General features: G+C 50.3%; 2 protein-coding genes across 4 annotated transcripts in view; one reads left to right on the plus strand and one right to left on the minus strand.

Annotated features, from left to right (window-relative positions):
- Positions 1 to 6,528, minus strand: part of PCK2 (phosphoenolpyruvate carboxykinase 2, mitochondrial) — an 8,628-nt gene extending 2,100 nt beyond the window's left edge. The window contains exons 1-7 of one of the 2 annotated variants that reach the window (XM_015590651.2): positions 6,310 to 6,528; positions 4,006 to 4,251; positions 3,319 to 3,503; positions 3,037 to 3,240; positions 2,514 to 2,701; positions 2,043 to 2,205; positions 1,591 to 1,809 (exon numbers count right to left, since the gene is read on the minus strand). In XM_015590651.2, the coding sequence (XP_015446137.1) occupies positions 1,591 to 1,809; positions 2,043 to 2,205; positions 2,514 to 2,701; positions 3,037 to 3,240; positions 3,319 to 3,503; positions 4,006 to 4,251; positions 6,310 to 6,338 (1,234 nt within the window). In that variant the 5' untranslated portion in view covers positions 6,339 to 6,528. Of the gene's footprint in view, positions 1 to 1,590; positions 1,810 to 2,042; positions 2,206 to 2,513; positions 2,702 to 3,036; positions 3,241 to 3,318; positions 3,504 to 4,005; positions 4,252 to 5,379; positions 5,569 to 6,309 lie in introns of those variants that run through there. The other variant, XM_015590652.2, reaches the window with a different exon arrangement.
- A 7,607-nt stretch (positions 6,529 to 14,135) lies between these two features.
- Positions 14,136 to 17,419, plus strand: part of NRL (neural retina leucine zipper) — a 3,713-nt gene continuing 429 nt past the window's right edge. The window contains exons 1-3 of one of the 2 annotated variants that reach the window (XM_006913566.1): positions 14,136 to 14,249; positions 15,893 to 16,300; positions 17,216 to 17,418. In XM_006913566.1, the coding sequence (XP_006913628.1) occupies positions 15,920 to 16,300; positions 17,216 to 17,418 (584 nt within the window). In that variant the 5' untranslated portion in view covers positions 14,136 to 14,249; positions 15,893 to 15,919. Of the gene's footprint in view, positions 14,250 to 15,892; positions 16,301 to 17,215; position 17,419 lie in introns of those variants that run through there. The other variant, XM_025048030.1, reaches the window with a different exon arrangement.

A 17,419-nucleotide genomic window follows, 5' to 3' on the forward strand; every position in this document is an offset into this window, starting at 1 on the left:
GGAATAAGGTTAGATGTTGACATGATGCCCACCCCCAGAAATGATTTCTTTCTTTATAGAATTATTATTTAAATAAACGCTCAAACCTAAAGCAAAAAGTGAGTCCACCTGGTCATTGTTTCAGGCAATTCACTTTCCAAAAGGGGGAAGACAGAATCTCCTGAGCTATCAAAATGCAAATAGAAATTGATTTTAAAGCAGAAAGAATTTTGGTGATATCCCTGGGTCTGCCCAGTCCCTGATGGAGTGATAGAGCTCGAAGAACTCAGACAAGGACATAATCTGGCCAGGTGTAATCTGAGGAGCACAGGTCACCTGGCTCCTTCAGGTGCTCTGGAGAGAGGTTGGGAACCAGGTCAGGGCAGATGTGTAGGCACCATTATGGGTACCCCAAATGGACATGATGCCTTCTCTGCTGGAAGTTTCTGGTCAGATCTGGGGTACAGAGGAGTCAGAGCCAGCATCCCCTACCCACCTCCCACTTCCCAGCTCCTGCCTCCACTCTCAGATAGGAGCCATCCCTTTACGCTTCCCCCTTGCACTTTTATGAGCCCCCAATTTAACACCCCTAGCACAGGGTGTTATTCTGGAAACTGAAGCTGGACACAACATGCCCTAGTTATATCTCTGAATCCACAGATGATGAAAGGTTGGAGAATTAGCCTATGGGGAAATATGAAAGTTTCTTAGATTTCTCAGTTGGGGAAGAAGGCTGAAGAGGGCTTAATGATGGTGTTAGAGAAAATATGGGGTGATTAGATGAGGTCAGCCTGGAAAACTTAAATATAGGCTTCAGTGACCAGAGGGCCACCTTCCCCCACCATGCTCCTTTGCTCCCCATCCCTAGATTTCTGGGTTTTCTAGCTGCCAAAGGCCACTGAAAGCTGAAGGTCCAGAGTGCAGGGTTGGGGGAGGAGGCAGGACTGCAAGACATGGGGACTAATGACAGGGGTGAGAAACTAGCTTCTAGAAGAGGCTAAAGAGCTGATGTGACTCAGTTTGGAAGAAAGCCTGGAGTATATGTGTTGCAGGGACAGGGGAAGGGTGAGGGTAACAATACTGACCTTTAGACAGTAGTTATATAAGGGGATGGTGGGAACCAAGTGGCAAGGGGAGGGGCAGACTTCATCCTTTCCTAATAGGTCAAATGTTATGGATTATGCTTTGAGCCCTATTCCTTCTGTAATCATTTCCAAAACAGTTCTTCCCTTTTGCTTTTTTTTTTAAATGCCCAGCTTATATTTATTGAGGATTTATTATATATTCAGTCAGTACTGTGCTAAACCCTTTACATGCATTTGATCCTCCAACAACCTTATGAGAGAGGTACTGTAATAACCACCCCCATTCAACTAATGGGGAAACTGAGGCTCAGGAGGTTAAGCAATTTAGCCAATTCACAAGCCAGTACAGTTGGGATGTGAACGGAGACCTTGCCTGGGGTTGGAGACTCAACATAACTTCCTGTGCCTCTTGGAGGTCCTGGAAGATGGCTGCAGGTTACGAGAAAGCTTTTATGGAAACGGCTTTTACATCATCAAAGGGCTGAGTGAGCCTTGGGGGCTATCATGACTGCCCAACTCAACATACCAGGTTTCCAGGCCTTGCCCAGCCAGGAGGTGACGGTGACACCAGGTGGAAGAGGCTGGTCAATGCCCTCCCAGTATACACCACCATCGCTGGTCTCAGCCACGTTTGTGAAAAGAGTGTTACTCTGGATTGTAGCCATGGCATTGGGATTGGTGGTGGCAGAGGTGCCAGGAGCCACCCCGAAGAAACCATTCTCAGGGTTGATGGCTCGGAGCCGACCTGTTAGAAGTAAAAGGAAGGAAGGAGCAATGAGGAAAAGTTGAGGTGTGTAGCCAGGGAAAGTCCTGCTCTGCCCCTCTGTGCCCTGATGGGGAAAGGCTTTGTGTCTCTGGGGCCAGGTCGACTGTTCAGGAAAAGGCCCTTACTGAAAATGCTCATTGTAAGCAGTGGAGGGGAGATCTTAGTGCTCTGTTAAGAGTCAGATCCAAGAGTATGATCCAAGGGCCACTCACCGTCACTGTCAAACCTCATCCAGGCAATGTCATCTCCCACACACTCCACTTTCCAGCCTGGAAGTGCTGGACGCATCATGGCCAGGTTTGTCTTGCCACAGGCACTGGGAAAGGCAGCTGCCACATAACGTTTCTTCCCCGCAGGGTTGGTGATACCCAGGATCTGCACATTGGAGAGCGAGAGAACAAGGAGGTCACCAAAGGTCAAGGCTTAGTCTGCATGAGAATTACAGCTACGGGTTAACAGGGAGGACTGAGGCATATTAACAGGTGCACAGCCTTGCCACTGGGCCTGGGGTAGCAGCGAGGGGAAGCTTCCATACATTCAGCAGCCTGGGGTCAAATCTTCAGGCTTTGGGAGGAGTCCCTGCCCATCAGCCTGGCACCTGGCAGTGGGGAAGCGAGGCTGAGGCAAACTGGTCAGGCCTTGCCCTGCCCCCCACAGCTGCCCGATCCTCACCAGGCCCTCACCAGCATGTGCTCTGCCAGCCAGCCCTCATCCCGGGCCAGCCGAGAGGCGATGCGTAGGGCAAAGCACTTCTTGCCCAGCAGGGAGTTGCCACCATAGCCGCTGCCGAAGGAGACGATCTCCCGCTGGTCGGGCACATGGCCAATCAGGGTTTTCTCTGGGTTGCACGGCCACTGGCTCACCGGCTCCCCTGGGGATAATGGGTTCATGGGACTGCTGGCAGGGCATTAGGAACTGGGGTGTCAGGGGCTGGAGGAACCAGGGGTTGGGCGCAGCGGCAGTGTCAATGGGTGGCTAAAGCCCCTCACCTCATAATATTCATCAGTTCCCCATTCTTGGACATGGATAATTGACTTTTTCAATCTTGTGCAAACTGTTCTGCATACACAGCCTTACCCCTAGCCTAGACTGCTGCCCTGGATCTGGGGAATTAGTTGTCTCACTAATGAGGATGGGTAGGATTTGGGGTTCCCTCTGAGTGCAAACAGGCCTCTGTGTCTTCCCCTGGATAGAGCAGGTACTCACCATGTCCAGTTATGGGCTGGCCCACAGAGTGCAGACACTTGACAAAGTCACCATCTCCCAGGGCCTGAAGTACTGCTGTCCCCAGCCGAGTCATAATACGCATGCTTGCCACTACATAGGGCGAGTCAGTGAGCTGCACTCCAATTCGAGACAGTGGGGAGCCCACGGGACCCATGCTGAATGGAAGCACATACATGGTTCGGCCTGTGAAAGAAAATGTCACCTGGATGAAGGGTTCCAATCTGTCTGTACCTTTAGTCTCTGTGTCCCTGCCCTGGTTACCCTGCATGCAGCCTGGAAACCTCTCATCCACAGCTTGCTGGAACTCAGCTGGGGACATCCAGTTGCCCAGCTGTCCACGGGCCCCACCAGCCGGGAGGGGCACTGTGTCTCGTTGAGAAGGAGTTACAATCACCGTCTTGCTCTCTACTCGTGCCACATCCTTGGGGTCTGTGCGGGCCAGCCAGCTGGGGGAAACAGGATTATCAGGAGGATGAGGGCCAGCAGGTCCCTCTCATCCCCAGACCCAACTTTGACTCTAGTTCTCCTGTTATTTTTTTCCCATCTATTCGCATCTCAGTTGCTTCCTCCAGGTTTTGTCCCATCTAAGGGGACACATGTAGGTATAAGTATGCTGATGTTATTGTAGACTTAGCCCAGGCCCATGTTTAACTATGTAGTTCCCTTGGCCCTCAGTCCTCTAAAGGCCTCCTCTTGCCCTGGCAAAAACTCCCTGAACTTGTGAGAAAAATAAAAAGCAAAGGTTTTTATTTGTATCAGCTTCTTCACTTAACATAAAAATAGACTGCTCCCAGTAATTCCTGAATCTGTTTCCTCCAAAGCTCCCATTCTTGCTCATTCCATTGCATTGGCATAGTCTAGTTAAATCTGATTTTGTCTTGGTAAAGACAAAGTGGCCTTAGTTCAAGCAGCTGCCCTATCCTGTGGGTCACTGGGCTCAGGGCTTACCAGTTATTGTACTTGGGGAGCTTTCGGAGGAGTCCCTGCTGCTCCAGCAGGGTCAGTATGGCAGTGTTCTCGGCCTCGGTCCCATCACAGATGTGGATGCTCTCTGGTTGGCACAGGCGGGCACTGCGCTCCACAAAGTCTTGAACCCCAGCAGGCAGCTGGCCCAGATCTCCACTGAGTACGTGCAGGGTCTGGATGCTACGCCTTGAAGACCAGCCACACGTGCTCAGCCCATGCCAGCTGAGCCTGCAAAGAAGAAACAGAAGGTAATGAGCCAGGTGTTCTCATGGAAGATGGGCAAGTCGAGGGGACAGGACACTTGGGATGCTGGGGAATGTGCTAAAGCAGTTCCAGGTGCAGGCCCCTTGAAGGGGAGTAGGCATGTGGGATGGGTTCGGGCTACGTGTATTTTATGGGCTTTAGTGAGGATGTTTCCTGGTCGGGAAGGGACAGATATCACCAAATGAGCCTAAGGGCGATGTGGAAATGTATGCTGATGTTATTGTAGGCTTAGTCCATGTCCATATTTAACCAGGTCGGGTCAATGTTTAAAAATGAATAGGTGACCTATGGCCCAAATGTCGATGAACTAACTATGCCTGGGTGACAGCTTCATGTGTCTGGTGTTTGAAGCTCTCGTCACTGTCCTTTTCATTCTCAAATTTAGTTTTGTAAGTTAAAAAGGTAGCTGTTTTTTTTCTTTTGATGTGTATGCTGTAAGACTGAAAACCTCAAGTAAAGAACCTGATCTTTGAGATGATACAGTTCTAGATTAGATTTCTAGATTAGAGGTCTTCCAAGAAGAGTAGGTGATTGGATGTCAGGGTTCTAGGCATCAGATCTGCTGCTGCCCACCTGGGCCAACAGGATTGCAAAAATATTGCCATCCGGTAGGTACTTTTAAACTGAGGAAGGCTGGCTATTGGGGAATGTCACTGGTTGGGGTTCCTGCCCAAATTCCCAGAGTCCCTGTTGTCTGTCCCTTTATACCCCTGGGAGAAGGAGAAGGGTCTGTTCTGATTGGCCTGGACCCAGGGTACAGTCAGCCAGAGAAAAGCAAAAGCCAGGAGAGGGAAGTTGCCCTCCTCCTGTGCCAAGGAGGAATAGGAAACTGCTCCACACACCTAAGACTGCGTGATTCTGTCCCTCCCTGGCTCTCTTTCCTAGAGGACACAAGCCTGGAGAGCTTTGGGTGTTGGTGGTGCAGTGCAACATCAGACCATAGGAAGCTCAAGCTCACAGGGTATAAGCCTGGGGAAGGGAGAAAGCTCAGAAGGGTAAGGCAGGTAGCTTTCACTGGGCAGAGCCTGATGGAAACCAAGGGTAGCCTCAGGGCAGAGTAGGAGGGCTACTGGGACATGGGTCTGTTCTTACCTCAGGGAAGTTTTCCCTGAGCAGTAATTTTAAAGGTACACAGTTCTGGGGAGAGCCTCTCTCCATGGGGAGCCTGGCTTAGGTAGTCTCTAGTGAAGCTCCACCACTCAGTTCCAGTCCCCTTCTCCTTCTCTTTTTCCTCTGCTCCAGAGACCACCCACAAGGGCTGGCCAAGTGGAACCAGCTGTGGGAGAGATATAGGGTCAGCTCAGACTCTGGGCCAACAGCTGGGAAGAAGGGAGGCTACAGAGATAAGACAGGAACCTGTGAAAAGGGGGAGGGCAGATAAACAGGGCTTAAGTGTTCCAGTCCTAGACAGGGGACAAGACAGCCCTGTAAGAATTGAAGGCAACTTGCCCCCCCACTCCCACCCCCAATTGCTTCTTGCCTTTTCCTGGCCCCAGGTCCCTCTGGCTGCGCCAGGCTTCCCGCCAGGTTCCAGTCCGAGGGTGGCTAGGGAATGGATTTTTACATTCTACCTTTTTTAGGGAGCTCCGAGTTCAATCCCCGGGGCTCATGCACCCTTGACCCCAGGGCCCTACTGCTCCTCATAGCACCCTGGAGCACAAGAGTTACATCTGGAAAGAAAAGGGGAGAAACTCGGAGACGAGGCTCAGGGGAGGGCGAGCAAGGAGGGGGAAGGAAGTTCCGAGAATGGCAGATTGAGATGGCGCGGTCAGAGACAGACAGAGCAAGGAGGGGGAGGAGGGGACGGAAACGGGGAGACTCGGAGCAGCTGGGGCCACCCTGATCTCCGGCGAGACGCATGGCCCAGGAGGCTCCCGATGGAGAAACACTCGTCCCCTGCCCGTCGCCTCCTCGGAGGGGAAGGCAGGGGGAGGCGGGCGAGCAGGAGAGCGCAACTGGCAGCCCCGAGGGGGCGAGCGCGGTGGAAGGTGCGGGTGGGCCCCGAGCTGGGGGGTCACTCACCGCAGGCCGGGGCGGTACACAGCGGCCATGGCACCTGGGCGGGAGCTGCAGGATGGCCCTGAGAACGGAGCCGAGCCGGGTAGATAATGGAAGGAAGGGAAGGTGGGAGCGCGGCGCAACGAGAGGGAGCTAAGAGTAGGCGGGAGGCGCTTAAAAAGGAGGAGGGCGAGCGGACGCAGGGGCGGAACCTAGCGAGGCTGGTGCGACCCTCCCTCCTCCCCGCCAACCGGCCGGGTCCTGGGGCTGCAGGTCCCAGGCCCTTCCAACCACCGCCCCGCCTCCTGCATATTATCCCCCAAACTCATCTCTTCCATTGGGGGACCGGGTCCCCTCCTCGAGGCCCCGCCCCCCATACGCCTCGCCCGCTGCACATGATGTAACTTAGAGGACTCTTGCTCCTGGGAGATAGTGACTGGAGACATTGGGTGGCAAACAAGCTGGCAACGAAGGGAGAGGCCAGGGACAGGAGCCCGCGGGTGCTGGTAGTCTAGAAGCGCGGGTTGGGCATTACTTTTCCTCCTTTTCCTGGGGCCTGGGCTCTCTGAGCTCCAGGCTCTTCTGTTTTCCAGGACCCCAAGCTAAGGTACATCGCCAGCTCCCAAATCTTTGTTTCTTCTCCTTTCTGCCTTACCATGAAACAGTAGTATCTCTCCACCCCACAGTCTCTTCTTTGGGGCCTCTGCCCTGGTCATTCTCTTCACATTTCCCTGGAGAACTTACCTGCCTTACCCAACCATCGCCATGAAGTTCACAGGTAATTTCCCAAGTTATGTCTCCATCCAGACAGTTCTCTTTAACTTGACACCACTAGGTTATCACCCCAAATACCATAGCACCACAAACTCAACATGTCTCTGGGAGGCATCTGCCCAGCATCCACTCCCAGCTCTGGTAATTTAGCACCCTGATGTTCCTTTGGGGGAACCACCTCCTTAGTCTGTGTGGTCATGTGGGTCTCCTGGGAGTTAGGTTCTCAACTTGACCAATTTGTGTGTTTCTGGCTTTGGCCACAGCAGTTGAGAATGTTCAGGGATGGATATGAGGTCCTTCTCTGGGACTTTTTCTGTAAACTTAAAATGAGCTCTCATCTGCTGAGGTTGCTGAGCTGGTAGAATATCAGCCTGGAGCTGCTGAGTGTCAGCTTGGCATTGCAAAGCAAGAATTTGCCTGAAATGGAAGCCAACCTAGAGGAAGCAGAACAGAGGAATGGAGAGCAACAGATCCATAATTGCAATTAGGAGTCAATAAATTTCTTCTCTTGCTCAAGCTAATTTTAAATGATTTCTGCCATTTACAACGGAAACAATCTTGATTCTCAGATTTCTCAGGGTCTGTGCTGGAACATAGTGAGACAAGGAGAGCTGGCCTCCAGTCTTGGTCTTGCTGCTGGCCCTCCTCTCTTCTACCTAGGTTCCAGCCTGCACTCAACTTCATGTGCATGTATGTATTTGGGACTCTACCCTCCAGTCCCCACATCCAAACTCTGTCCACACCTACCTCACTGCAAACAGCTACCAAATGACCACCCTTTGGGCCTAAAAATGTGCACACTGGTGGCAGCCTGGTCAACCAGCTGAAGGTCATTATCTCTTCCTAATCTTGCACCTGCTCTCATGGTTCCCTTTCTCAGTGAATGGCCCTACCATCTAGACAATTGCCTCAGAGGAACTTGAATCAGTCTAGACTATTCCGTTTTTTAATCTCCATAGCCAATCAGACACCAAGACCTTTGGATTTGTACTTCACACTTAGCTCTCAAATCTGTGTCTATCCCCATGGCCACTACCTTAGTTCAGGGATTATCTCTCACCTGGCTTCAGGTGATAGCTTGCAAGCCACCTCTCAGCCTCCTGCCTCTCCAAATGTCACCCCCTCTCCATCCCACATGCTACCCTCCAAACTCTGGACTAAGTTCACATTGGAGAGTTAGGAGAGAGGGATAATATTTACTGTTTAGAACTAGTTGCCAGGATCTGTGTCAGCAGCTTTACATGTATAATCTCGTTAAGTTTCACAACAACCCTATTTTACAGATATGGACACTGAGGCTTAGAAAGGTTAAGTCATTTGCTCAAAGCCACACAACTGGTCAGCTTGAGAAATGGAATCTGAATTTGACTTTAATTACCAAAGTGTTTTTTTTCCCCTGCAGTTCTATATTGTCCCCTTGATTTATTATTTTAAAAAGTGAAAACGCATCATTCTCAGGCTTAAAGTCCCTTCAGAGCTTCCTATCATGTCACATGGCAACTGATGTCCTTTATAAACTACTTCCTATTTATCCAACGTTATCACCCCATCTCCTTTCTTGTCACCTTCTGCCTATGTACCAAGTTCTGCAGTATCCAGAGCACTTCTGTGAATACTTTCTGCCCTTCAGACTTAAATTACATATTACCTCCTACGTGAAGTCAGTTTACCCCTTAGAAGTAACATCTATCTCATCTTTGTTGGTTCTATACTGTGTACATACCTATAGTTTTGTACTTATCACACTTTATTTAGTTGTTTTTGTATCTCTATAATGCTCCTAGAGTATGAGGTCCTTGAGAGAAGGATCCAAATTTTAGTCTTGTTTTTATCCTAGCTCCTAGTGGAATTTGGCCTATAATAGACACTTAATAAATGTTGGTTGAATTAAAGAATGAACAAGTGCCATATCTCTGAATCCAACTCCCCTTCCTACCTTTACTGTAGGCAGATTGAGCAAGGGGCTCCTGTGAGGATTTCCTTGCACTGCTGATCCGCTTTATCTGTTGCGTACTTTTATTCGGTTCCCTGGCCCTCCTGCAGCTTGGCTCACTAGCTGGCCCAGTGTCCCCAGGCACACCCCCAGGGGGCAGAGTGTGACCAGCCTTGCTCTGGTCTGTGTTTCCTCCTAACCAGGGCCCTGGGGGCAGGAATGGGGGATGGGTAGGGGGATAGGGTGGGGTGGGGATGTAGGTATTGGATGTTTCACAGACACCCTGTTGTATAGTGGATGCTGTGATGTGCTGCCTAGATCCCCTCTTCAGGATGTGGTGCTCATTGTCCCAGCCTCTGAGTGTTGGCTGCTGATGACTCGCAGCTAAATGCTTCCCTGAGAACTACCTGTGGCTGAAGAGAATTGTCTTGCCAAATGCAATGCCCCTTTCCTGGGATAATGTGTATCCAATGACTGGTTGGTGTAGGGGTACACAGGGGTACAACTGAGGCCTGGCCCCCTTGCCTCAATTTGAAACAACACTGAGCTCCTATGGGATCAGCTGAAGGCTCTTTGGTTGCAACTGCAATGCATTTCAACTTTTCACTCTTCCCAGTCCAGCTTCTCTCACTCCCTTTGAAATTCTTCTCCAATACACCACCTGTACACAAGCTCCCACCTCAGAGTTTGTTTCCAGTTTAAGGTGTCCCCCAAACTCAACTCAGATGCTCTACTTGGATACTCCTTATCTGACTCTGATTCCATTTTTGCTCTCCTCCACACTACATCCAAAGTGATCTTTTCAAACACAATCTGATCATGTCACTTCTCTGCTGAAATCTTTTCGTAGCTTCTCGCTACTCTTAGAATAAAGCCCACATCCTAAACTTGGCCTATAAGGCTCTGCACGATCTGACCCCTGCGGACTTCTCCACCTTCGCCTACCACCATTCTTCCCACTTCTGGTTTCTACTCTCTGGCTCTATTGATCTTTTTTGTTTCATGAACATGTCTACCTCTTTCCTGCCCAGAGCCTTTGCATATATTGTTCCTGCAGCTTGCAGTCCCCACCTTCTCCACATCTCCAGACATGGTCACTTCTTATTTACCCGATCGGTCTCAGTTTAGTGTGATTTCCTTAGGCAGGCTGTCCCTGCCATGCCACTATTTTCCGTACTCCCATATTAGATTAGTTCTTTATGAAACAAAATCTCACGGCATCCTGCCCTTCTTCATAGCACTCATCTCAGTTATAATGGTTTGTTTTCAGGTAAGCCCATCCCTAACATATGTAGGACCTGGGGTAAGAGCACAGATAGAGGCTCACAAACCTTGTGTTTAAATATTTAAAATGTATAACTCAAGCTAACAAATTGTTAAATACATTCTATTCTTGTACCTTGACTAATATACACATAATGGTCCAGAATTTGGTTCAAATTTGGGTTCAAATTTGGATTTTGTTTGGAATCCTCAGGATTCTACAGCATAATGTAGTGATGTGGGGAGAGGCGGCATTCAGCCATTGGCCTTTGGGCCCATTTCTTTTCCCACCCCTGACACCATCTTGTACTGCAAGGTGCCTTGTGCATGCATGTGGATCTCTCTGTCTATGCATCCAAATTCTGTCCACAGCCTCCGGCAAACAGCCACCTTTTGGCCACCCATTGGGACTGGGGATGTGTGTATGGGTAGGGCGGTCTACCCTTACAAGGGTGAACCTAGGGAGGAGGCCCGTGTGGGCCCTCAAAAAGGGCTTGAGGTCCTTTGGGCAGGAAATTCGTAGATATCTGGAGTATTGTCCAGAAAGGAATTGGGGTTGTGGCAGAGGAGGTCTGGACCCCTCAGTCCATGGGACACAGCCAGAAAAGGGCCTTCCAAAGCATAGGGCCCAGAGTACGGGCCACCAATACGTTGATGTTTCTGTTTCATCAGCCTATAAGCTCCATGAAGGCAGGGATGGTTTCAGTCAGATTTACTGAGGTGTCCCTAATGCCTAGCCCAATGCCTGAGACAGAGTAGATGTTTCATAAATATTCATTGAAAAAATGTACAAAGTAGACCAGGAAGAGGTTTCAAGATCTGGATCTATTATTGATGATCTAGATAACAAAAGCCAGAACTAGGAATGAGAATGAATCGTATAGGGCTCCAAAAATGGATGCAGCACAAAGGAAACAGCATCCTGGATTACTGACTATCTCCTCTACTCTCTTCCTCATTGTTTTCTACTCCATTTCTCTAAGCCCTTTGCCTGCTTGGCCCTCTTTCCCCATAGTCCAGCATCCCTCTGTCCATATCTTTCTACTTTTTTGTGTTTTGGGCCACTGCTCTTTCTCTGTGACCTGACCATTATCTGTCTGTTTCTCTGTACTTGTTTTTAGTTCTCGGTCCCAGTCTTTTTTTTTTTTTTTCCTACCACAGTTGCTCTTCCAGTCCTTTGCTCCCATCAGCTCTCTTGTTATGCTTACTCCCTTCTCGGTCCCCTCCCAGAAGCATTCCTTTCTTTTAGTTCCTCATAGCCCTTTTTGCAACTTCTTCATGTGCCTACATCCCTGTCTCCTTCAGCCCAAATCCCTGGGGAGTAGCTGACTTGTTCTGCCCTCAATTCCAGGTCTGCATCCACTGCCTCCTTAGTTAAGTCTTCCTGCTTCCTTTCCTCTGTTCTGTCATTCCTAGAGTCCACCTGGCTTCCTCTTTTTTATCCCCTTTTCTCTGTCCCCAGATGTCCTTGAGCCAGTCAGTCTCAGCATGCACTCTCTCCCCCTCCCCACAGAGGACCCATTAACCAACTCCTGGGTTCCTAGTGGCAGCCACAGCCTCTCCTCTCTGTGCCCTTGGTCTTTTCCCCTGGCTCAGATCTCACTCCCCAGACTCCTTTCCCTAGTCAGTGTCCCCTGGTCTGAGCCCCTAGCAGCTCAACTTGCCTGAGCTTGTTTAGTCTGACTCCTTTAGCCCATTAGCAGCTTAGCCCTCCCACCTCTCTTGCGTCCTCCAGTAAACAAGAGGATCATCGCAGATCTCACAGCTGCTGGGGGTGGCGTGGGGGCAAATGTCTAGCCAGGCCAGACCAGGCATGAACAAGGGGCTGCATTCAATACTTCCGATTTCTTCTTCAACCAGAGAAATTCTGGTGTCTCTTTCCCGGCTATCTGTCTTAAAGCCACATTCCATGGGCATGTATGTGGGGTTCCCTCTCTCCATGACTCCCATTGCCATTTTTTGTTTCCAGGCCCTGGGCATTATGGTTCTTCAACAAAAACAGCACTAGATCCAGGCAATCACACTGAAAAGCTGTTCTCCTTGAATAATGATAATGGTCTCTGCTACACAAAGTGGAGGCCAGGTATAGGAAGAGAGAGATGCAATCTGATCTAGGTCTTCCTATATGTGTGTAGAGAACATGGCAGGAGTTACCATACACAAAGACTCACACATCAAGGGAAGCTGAGTTGACTGTAAGCATTCTGTAGACCAGTGGTTCTCAAACTGTAGTATTCACCAAAATTGCCTGGAGGGCTTATTGAAACACAGATATTTTGGGACCTATCCCCAGAGTTTCTGATTAGTAGATTTGAAGTGAGGCCTGAGAATTTGCATTTCTAACAAGTTCCCAGGTAATGCTACTGATCTGGGGACTACACTTTGAAAACCATTGTCTTAAATCATATGAATCTCTAACCTTTTCACCCAACACCTAAGGCTGGGACCAGGTTAATTTTTATAACTGATGACCCTTGGGGCCAATGTTCACCCAGCTCTCTCTCTGGACTGGGAAAGAGGACCTGTTAACCCCATGGGAGGATTTGGATGTCCTCAGAAGGTAGGGATAGCCTTTAACTCTTGGACTTCTATTCTAGTACAGACCCTAAACAGCTTCAGACAGGTTTAAACATCTCCTTGGTTAATTCCTAGTATCCCTGTTCCTACTTCTACTTGGGGATGATAGCTCTAAGAGGTGTTCAGGTAATGCTACTGATCTGGGGACTACACTTTGAAAACCATTGTCTTAAATCATATGAATCTCTAACCTTTTCACCCAACACCTAAGGCTGGGACCAGGTTAATTTTTATAACTGATGACCCTTGGGGCCAATGTTCACCCAGCTCTCTCTCTGGACTGGGAAAGAGGACCTGTTAACCCCATGGGAGGATTTGGATGTCCTCAGAAGGTAGGGATAGCCTTTAACTCTTGGACTTCTATTCTAGTACAGACCCTAAACAGCTTCAGACAGGTTTAAACATCTCCTTGGTTAATTCCTAGTATCCCTGTTCCTACTTCTACTTGGGGATGATAGCTCTAAGAGGTGTTAGGGGATTAGGCTGAAAATGTAGGTCACCCACCAGCCATCTGGGAACCGGAATGAGTGACAGAGGAAGAGAGAGGTACAGAGGCACACACAGAGAAAAGAAGGGAGGAAGCAGAGGAAATATGAGGGCAGTTACAAAAGTCTCAGATTTATGGTAATAAGGTTACAGTGTCCCACAGTGGCCCAGGATGAAGGAGCAGAACTTCCCATTCTCCCTTCTCCTGCTCCTTCTCCTAAGGGGGGCTGCCTATCCTGAGGCTGGGTCAGCAAGTATGGGAGAGACTAAGGATTGGATGGTCAAGTCTTGGAGATCCACTGTAGGGAGGGTGGCTTTTCTTTCTGATGTGATAGCTATGAGGGTCATGTGGCTAGATGCAGTGGGAGTGAGGCAGGGGCCAGAAATGTGAAGATTCCTGAAAATAAGAGACACTCAACAGCCCAGGTGAGAGAGGGTTCAGGAGAGCTTGTACTCCCCCAAAACACTGGGATTGCAGCACCTTGGAGGGCGAGAGTGTTGGGAGCTTGTCCAGCTCTCTTTTCCAGTCCTATACTTTCAGTCGCTGAGGGCTTAGGGTTGTGTTCACGTGAGGGTGGTCTGTGCCAGGAAGCTGAGCACAGGTGAGTCAAACCATCAGTGATCCACTGAAAGGGAAGATGTCCCCTTTTCCTTCCTTGAGAACAGGCAAACTTGTCCTCTCCTCTCATTTCTCCCAACCCCCTCGGCCAATGAGAGAGGCAAATGATCTCCTTATCTCATTGGCTGGAGTCCTAAGGACCACAGATGACCTCAGAGAGCTAGCCCTTTAAGAGTGCCCTGTGGGCTCTGCCCACAGCCCCTTGTTCTGAGCACGGAGGCACCAAGCCCTGCTCAATGGGGCCTCCAGTCTCTGGGGAAGCTGTGCCTGCCTGGCTCTGATACTGACCACGTCATCTCTGCCACCCCTTAAGTGAGTATGTCCTGGTCCTACCTGGGTGCTGGGCCTCTAACCTAGAGCTCCCTCCTCCAAAACCTGCTGTCTGCTTTCTATTGTCTATTTTCAGTACCCTCACACTTCTGTCCCCTGCCCCACTCCCACCCTGACTGGCTTTATGTCCCTCAATGCTATCACGTCAGAAAGATAAACAAGCCTCCTCACTTACCTTTTCATCCAATTTTCTCTGGACACCCCTCTCAGTGTCTCATCTGATCTTCTTCCTGCCAATGACCAATTCCTTCAATTTGAGTCTTTGTTCCCATCCCCACCATCCTTTCAAAGGTGAAGGGCTCAGTAGATAGGGAAACAACTCTTCCCTGGAACAGGAAGAGAGAGAGGACTTGTCCTTCCTCTTGCCATCTGGGCAGAGTCTAGGGGCATGAGATGTGGTTGCAAACAGGGCTACTTAGGCTTGGGGCATCACGATGGAGCTAAACTCTCAGCCCTGGATATGAGCAATCCCTGCTTTGCCCGTTCTGGGGCTGGGGGTATGGTTGCTGGAACTTGGAGCTGAGCTAGGACTTGGGACTTCCAGGCTAGGAAGATGCTCCGAGGTTATCTAGCCAGAAGTTCCTCAGGAAAGTACATGTTCCATGGTTGATAAAAGGAAGGCGAGTTCCTTAGTGACATAAGTTTGGGACACTGTATTGAAGTTGAACAGATGGTTTATTGAAGGACTCAGATTAATATGCCGCTGTGCTTTGTAAATGTGCAAGAGGTGGGGACAGGAGGCAGCATTTTTCAAAGTTATCTGAGCACAGACCTCTTCTTGGGTATTTCTCACACTTAGTATTTCACAGAACAGTCTTTGGGAAATGTTGAAGTCTAACTGCCTTCATTTAACAGAAAGGGAAACTGAGGTCAGGAGGGGAAGGTGATCTGCTCAAATTCACAAAACATAGAGGGTTCTGAATAAAAGGAGGAAAACCAATCTTTGTCAGTTCCCATTTGAGAAACTGACTTTGGGAAAGATGGTCGCCACTCAGTCCTGATCTTTCTAGAATTGATTCTAGGACTCCCCCCCGCCCCCACTTGGAAAGTCTTTCATTCCTATAAAAAGGAATCATTGACTGATTAATCCATAGAACAGATGCACACTGAGGGTCTTCTATGTGCAAAGCATTGGCTCTGAGAGAGAGGTATAACAGCACATTATCCTATACATTAAAATTCACAGCATACATGCCTTCCCATTGTCCTAAAACATACACATACTCTGTCACAGTTAATTAAGCAAAAATTTTTAATTGCTTGGAAATGGAATAATGCCTCTTGAGATGACAGAGTGTCTCAGCATGTCCCAGCGCTAGAGTTGGAGCACTGCCATATTCCTCTTGTTTTTCATAAATCTCAGAGGCACCATGGGGCCAGAGACTGTGTTATCCTCTTCCTTGTTCAGGCCTTTAAGCTTCCATATCCCCTGGTCAGGAGACCCTGCCACCTGAAAAGTTGGCCCCTAATCTGGAGGTGACTATGCAGGGAACGGGGCTGTACCATCACCTTGGCTTTCCAGAATTCAGGCTCCAGGGCACTTGGGCTTTGGGAGAGCAAGTTTTGGTGAAGGAGGCTGGCGGGCAGCATCTAGGTGCTCCAAACCTCTCTTCTTTTTTTTGTAGGTGTGCTCTTCCCAATCCAGCCCCATAATGGCACTGCCTCCCAGCCCTCTGGCCATGGAATATGTCAATGACTTTGACTTGATGAAGTTTGAGGTAAAGCGGGAACCTTCTGAGGGGCGATCTGGCCCCCCCACAGCCTCACTGGGCTCCACACCCTACAGCTCAGTGCCTCCCTCACCCACCTTCAGTGAGTCTGGCATGGTGGGGTCCACCGAGAGTCCCCGGCCTGGCCTGGAGGAGCTGTACTGGCTGGCCACCCTGCAGCAGCAGCTGGGGTCTGGGGAGGCACTGGGACTGAGTCCTGAGGAGGCGGCGGAGCTGCTGCAGGGTCAGAGCCCAGTCCTTGTTGATGGGCCCCACGGCTACTACCCAGGGAGCCCAGAGGAGACAGGAGCCCAACATGCCCAGGTGAGTGATCAGTGAGTTGGTCTAAGGGGAGGCAGAGTAAGAGAGGAGGGAGAATTCCGGACAGAGAAAGAGACAGAGGGCAGGAGGAAAGAAGAAGAGCCCTTAGAAGAAATCAGATGGAGAAAACTAGTTCTGCCCGCTCCCTTTTTTTTCCAAATAAAGAGAAATGAATAGGCTGAACCAGGAGGAAGAGGGGAGAAGATAAGGTTAGAAGAGGATAGAAAGGGGAGAGTTGAGAATTAAAGGGCGTCGGAGAGCAAGCGATTACAGTGAGGTAAATAGATACACTGTGCGTAGAAACCAGGGAAAGGGTTGTGCGTGGAATGGAGCCGAGTTAAGACTGTGGCAACAGGAATGAGGTTGGCCTTTTCAAGACTTTGTTCTTCCCCACCCTCCAACCTTCTCAGAAAGGATTGAGACTCATCATCCTATTAATTATAAACACAGATGGGGGTGTTGAGGGCATTAGGATGTAATCCAAATCCTTTGAGGGTCACAGGGTTGCGGCCTTCAGCACAGGCGAGCTAGGTGCGTTGGAGGGGCGGGGTCCATCTGGGCACCGGTCCACTGGACACGCGTGAGCCTGGAGCCAGTTTCTAAGGACGGCGCAGGGGCGGCGCCGGGTTCAGGTGCGAGATTGGCTCGCCTGACAGTGGGAGGCTGGGCCTGCAGAGCCGGGAGGGCCCAACAGGGCATGAGTTTCTCCACAAAGACCCGTGCGGGCCCGGGAGCATTCGTATCCCACAGGGTCTGAACTGCTAGATAGATTCAATGCAAGGGCGAGAGTCCAGGTAAAGGCGGGAGCAGGGGGAGGAGCCTTCCTGGGGGCGGGGCCAGCCTCGTTTCCGGACCGGAGTGCGGAGCGGGACAGGTAGGACCCCGGTGCTGACAGATCTCTACCCGCTTCTTCTGCAGCTGGCGGAGCGGTTTTCCGACGCTGCGCTGGTGTCGATGTCTGTCCGGGAGCTAAACCGGCAGCTGCGGGGCTGCGGGCGCGACGAGGCACTGCGGCTGAAGCAGAGGCGCCGCACGCTGAAGAACCGCGGGTACGCGCAGGCCTGTCGCTCCAAGCGGCTGCAGCAGCGGCGCGGGCTGGAGGCCGAGCGCACCCGCCTGGCC

This window comes from Pteropus alecto, unplaced genomic scaffold (genome assembly GCF_000325575.1).
Source record: "Pteropus alecto unplaced genomic scaffold, ASM32557v1 scaffold335, whole genome shotgun sequence".
NCBI classification, from domain to species: Eukaryota; Metazoa; Chordata; class Mammalia; order Chiroptera; family Pteropodidae; genus Pteropus; species Pteropus alecto.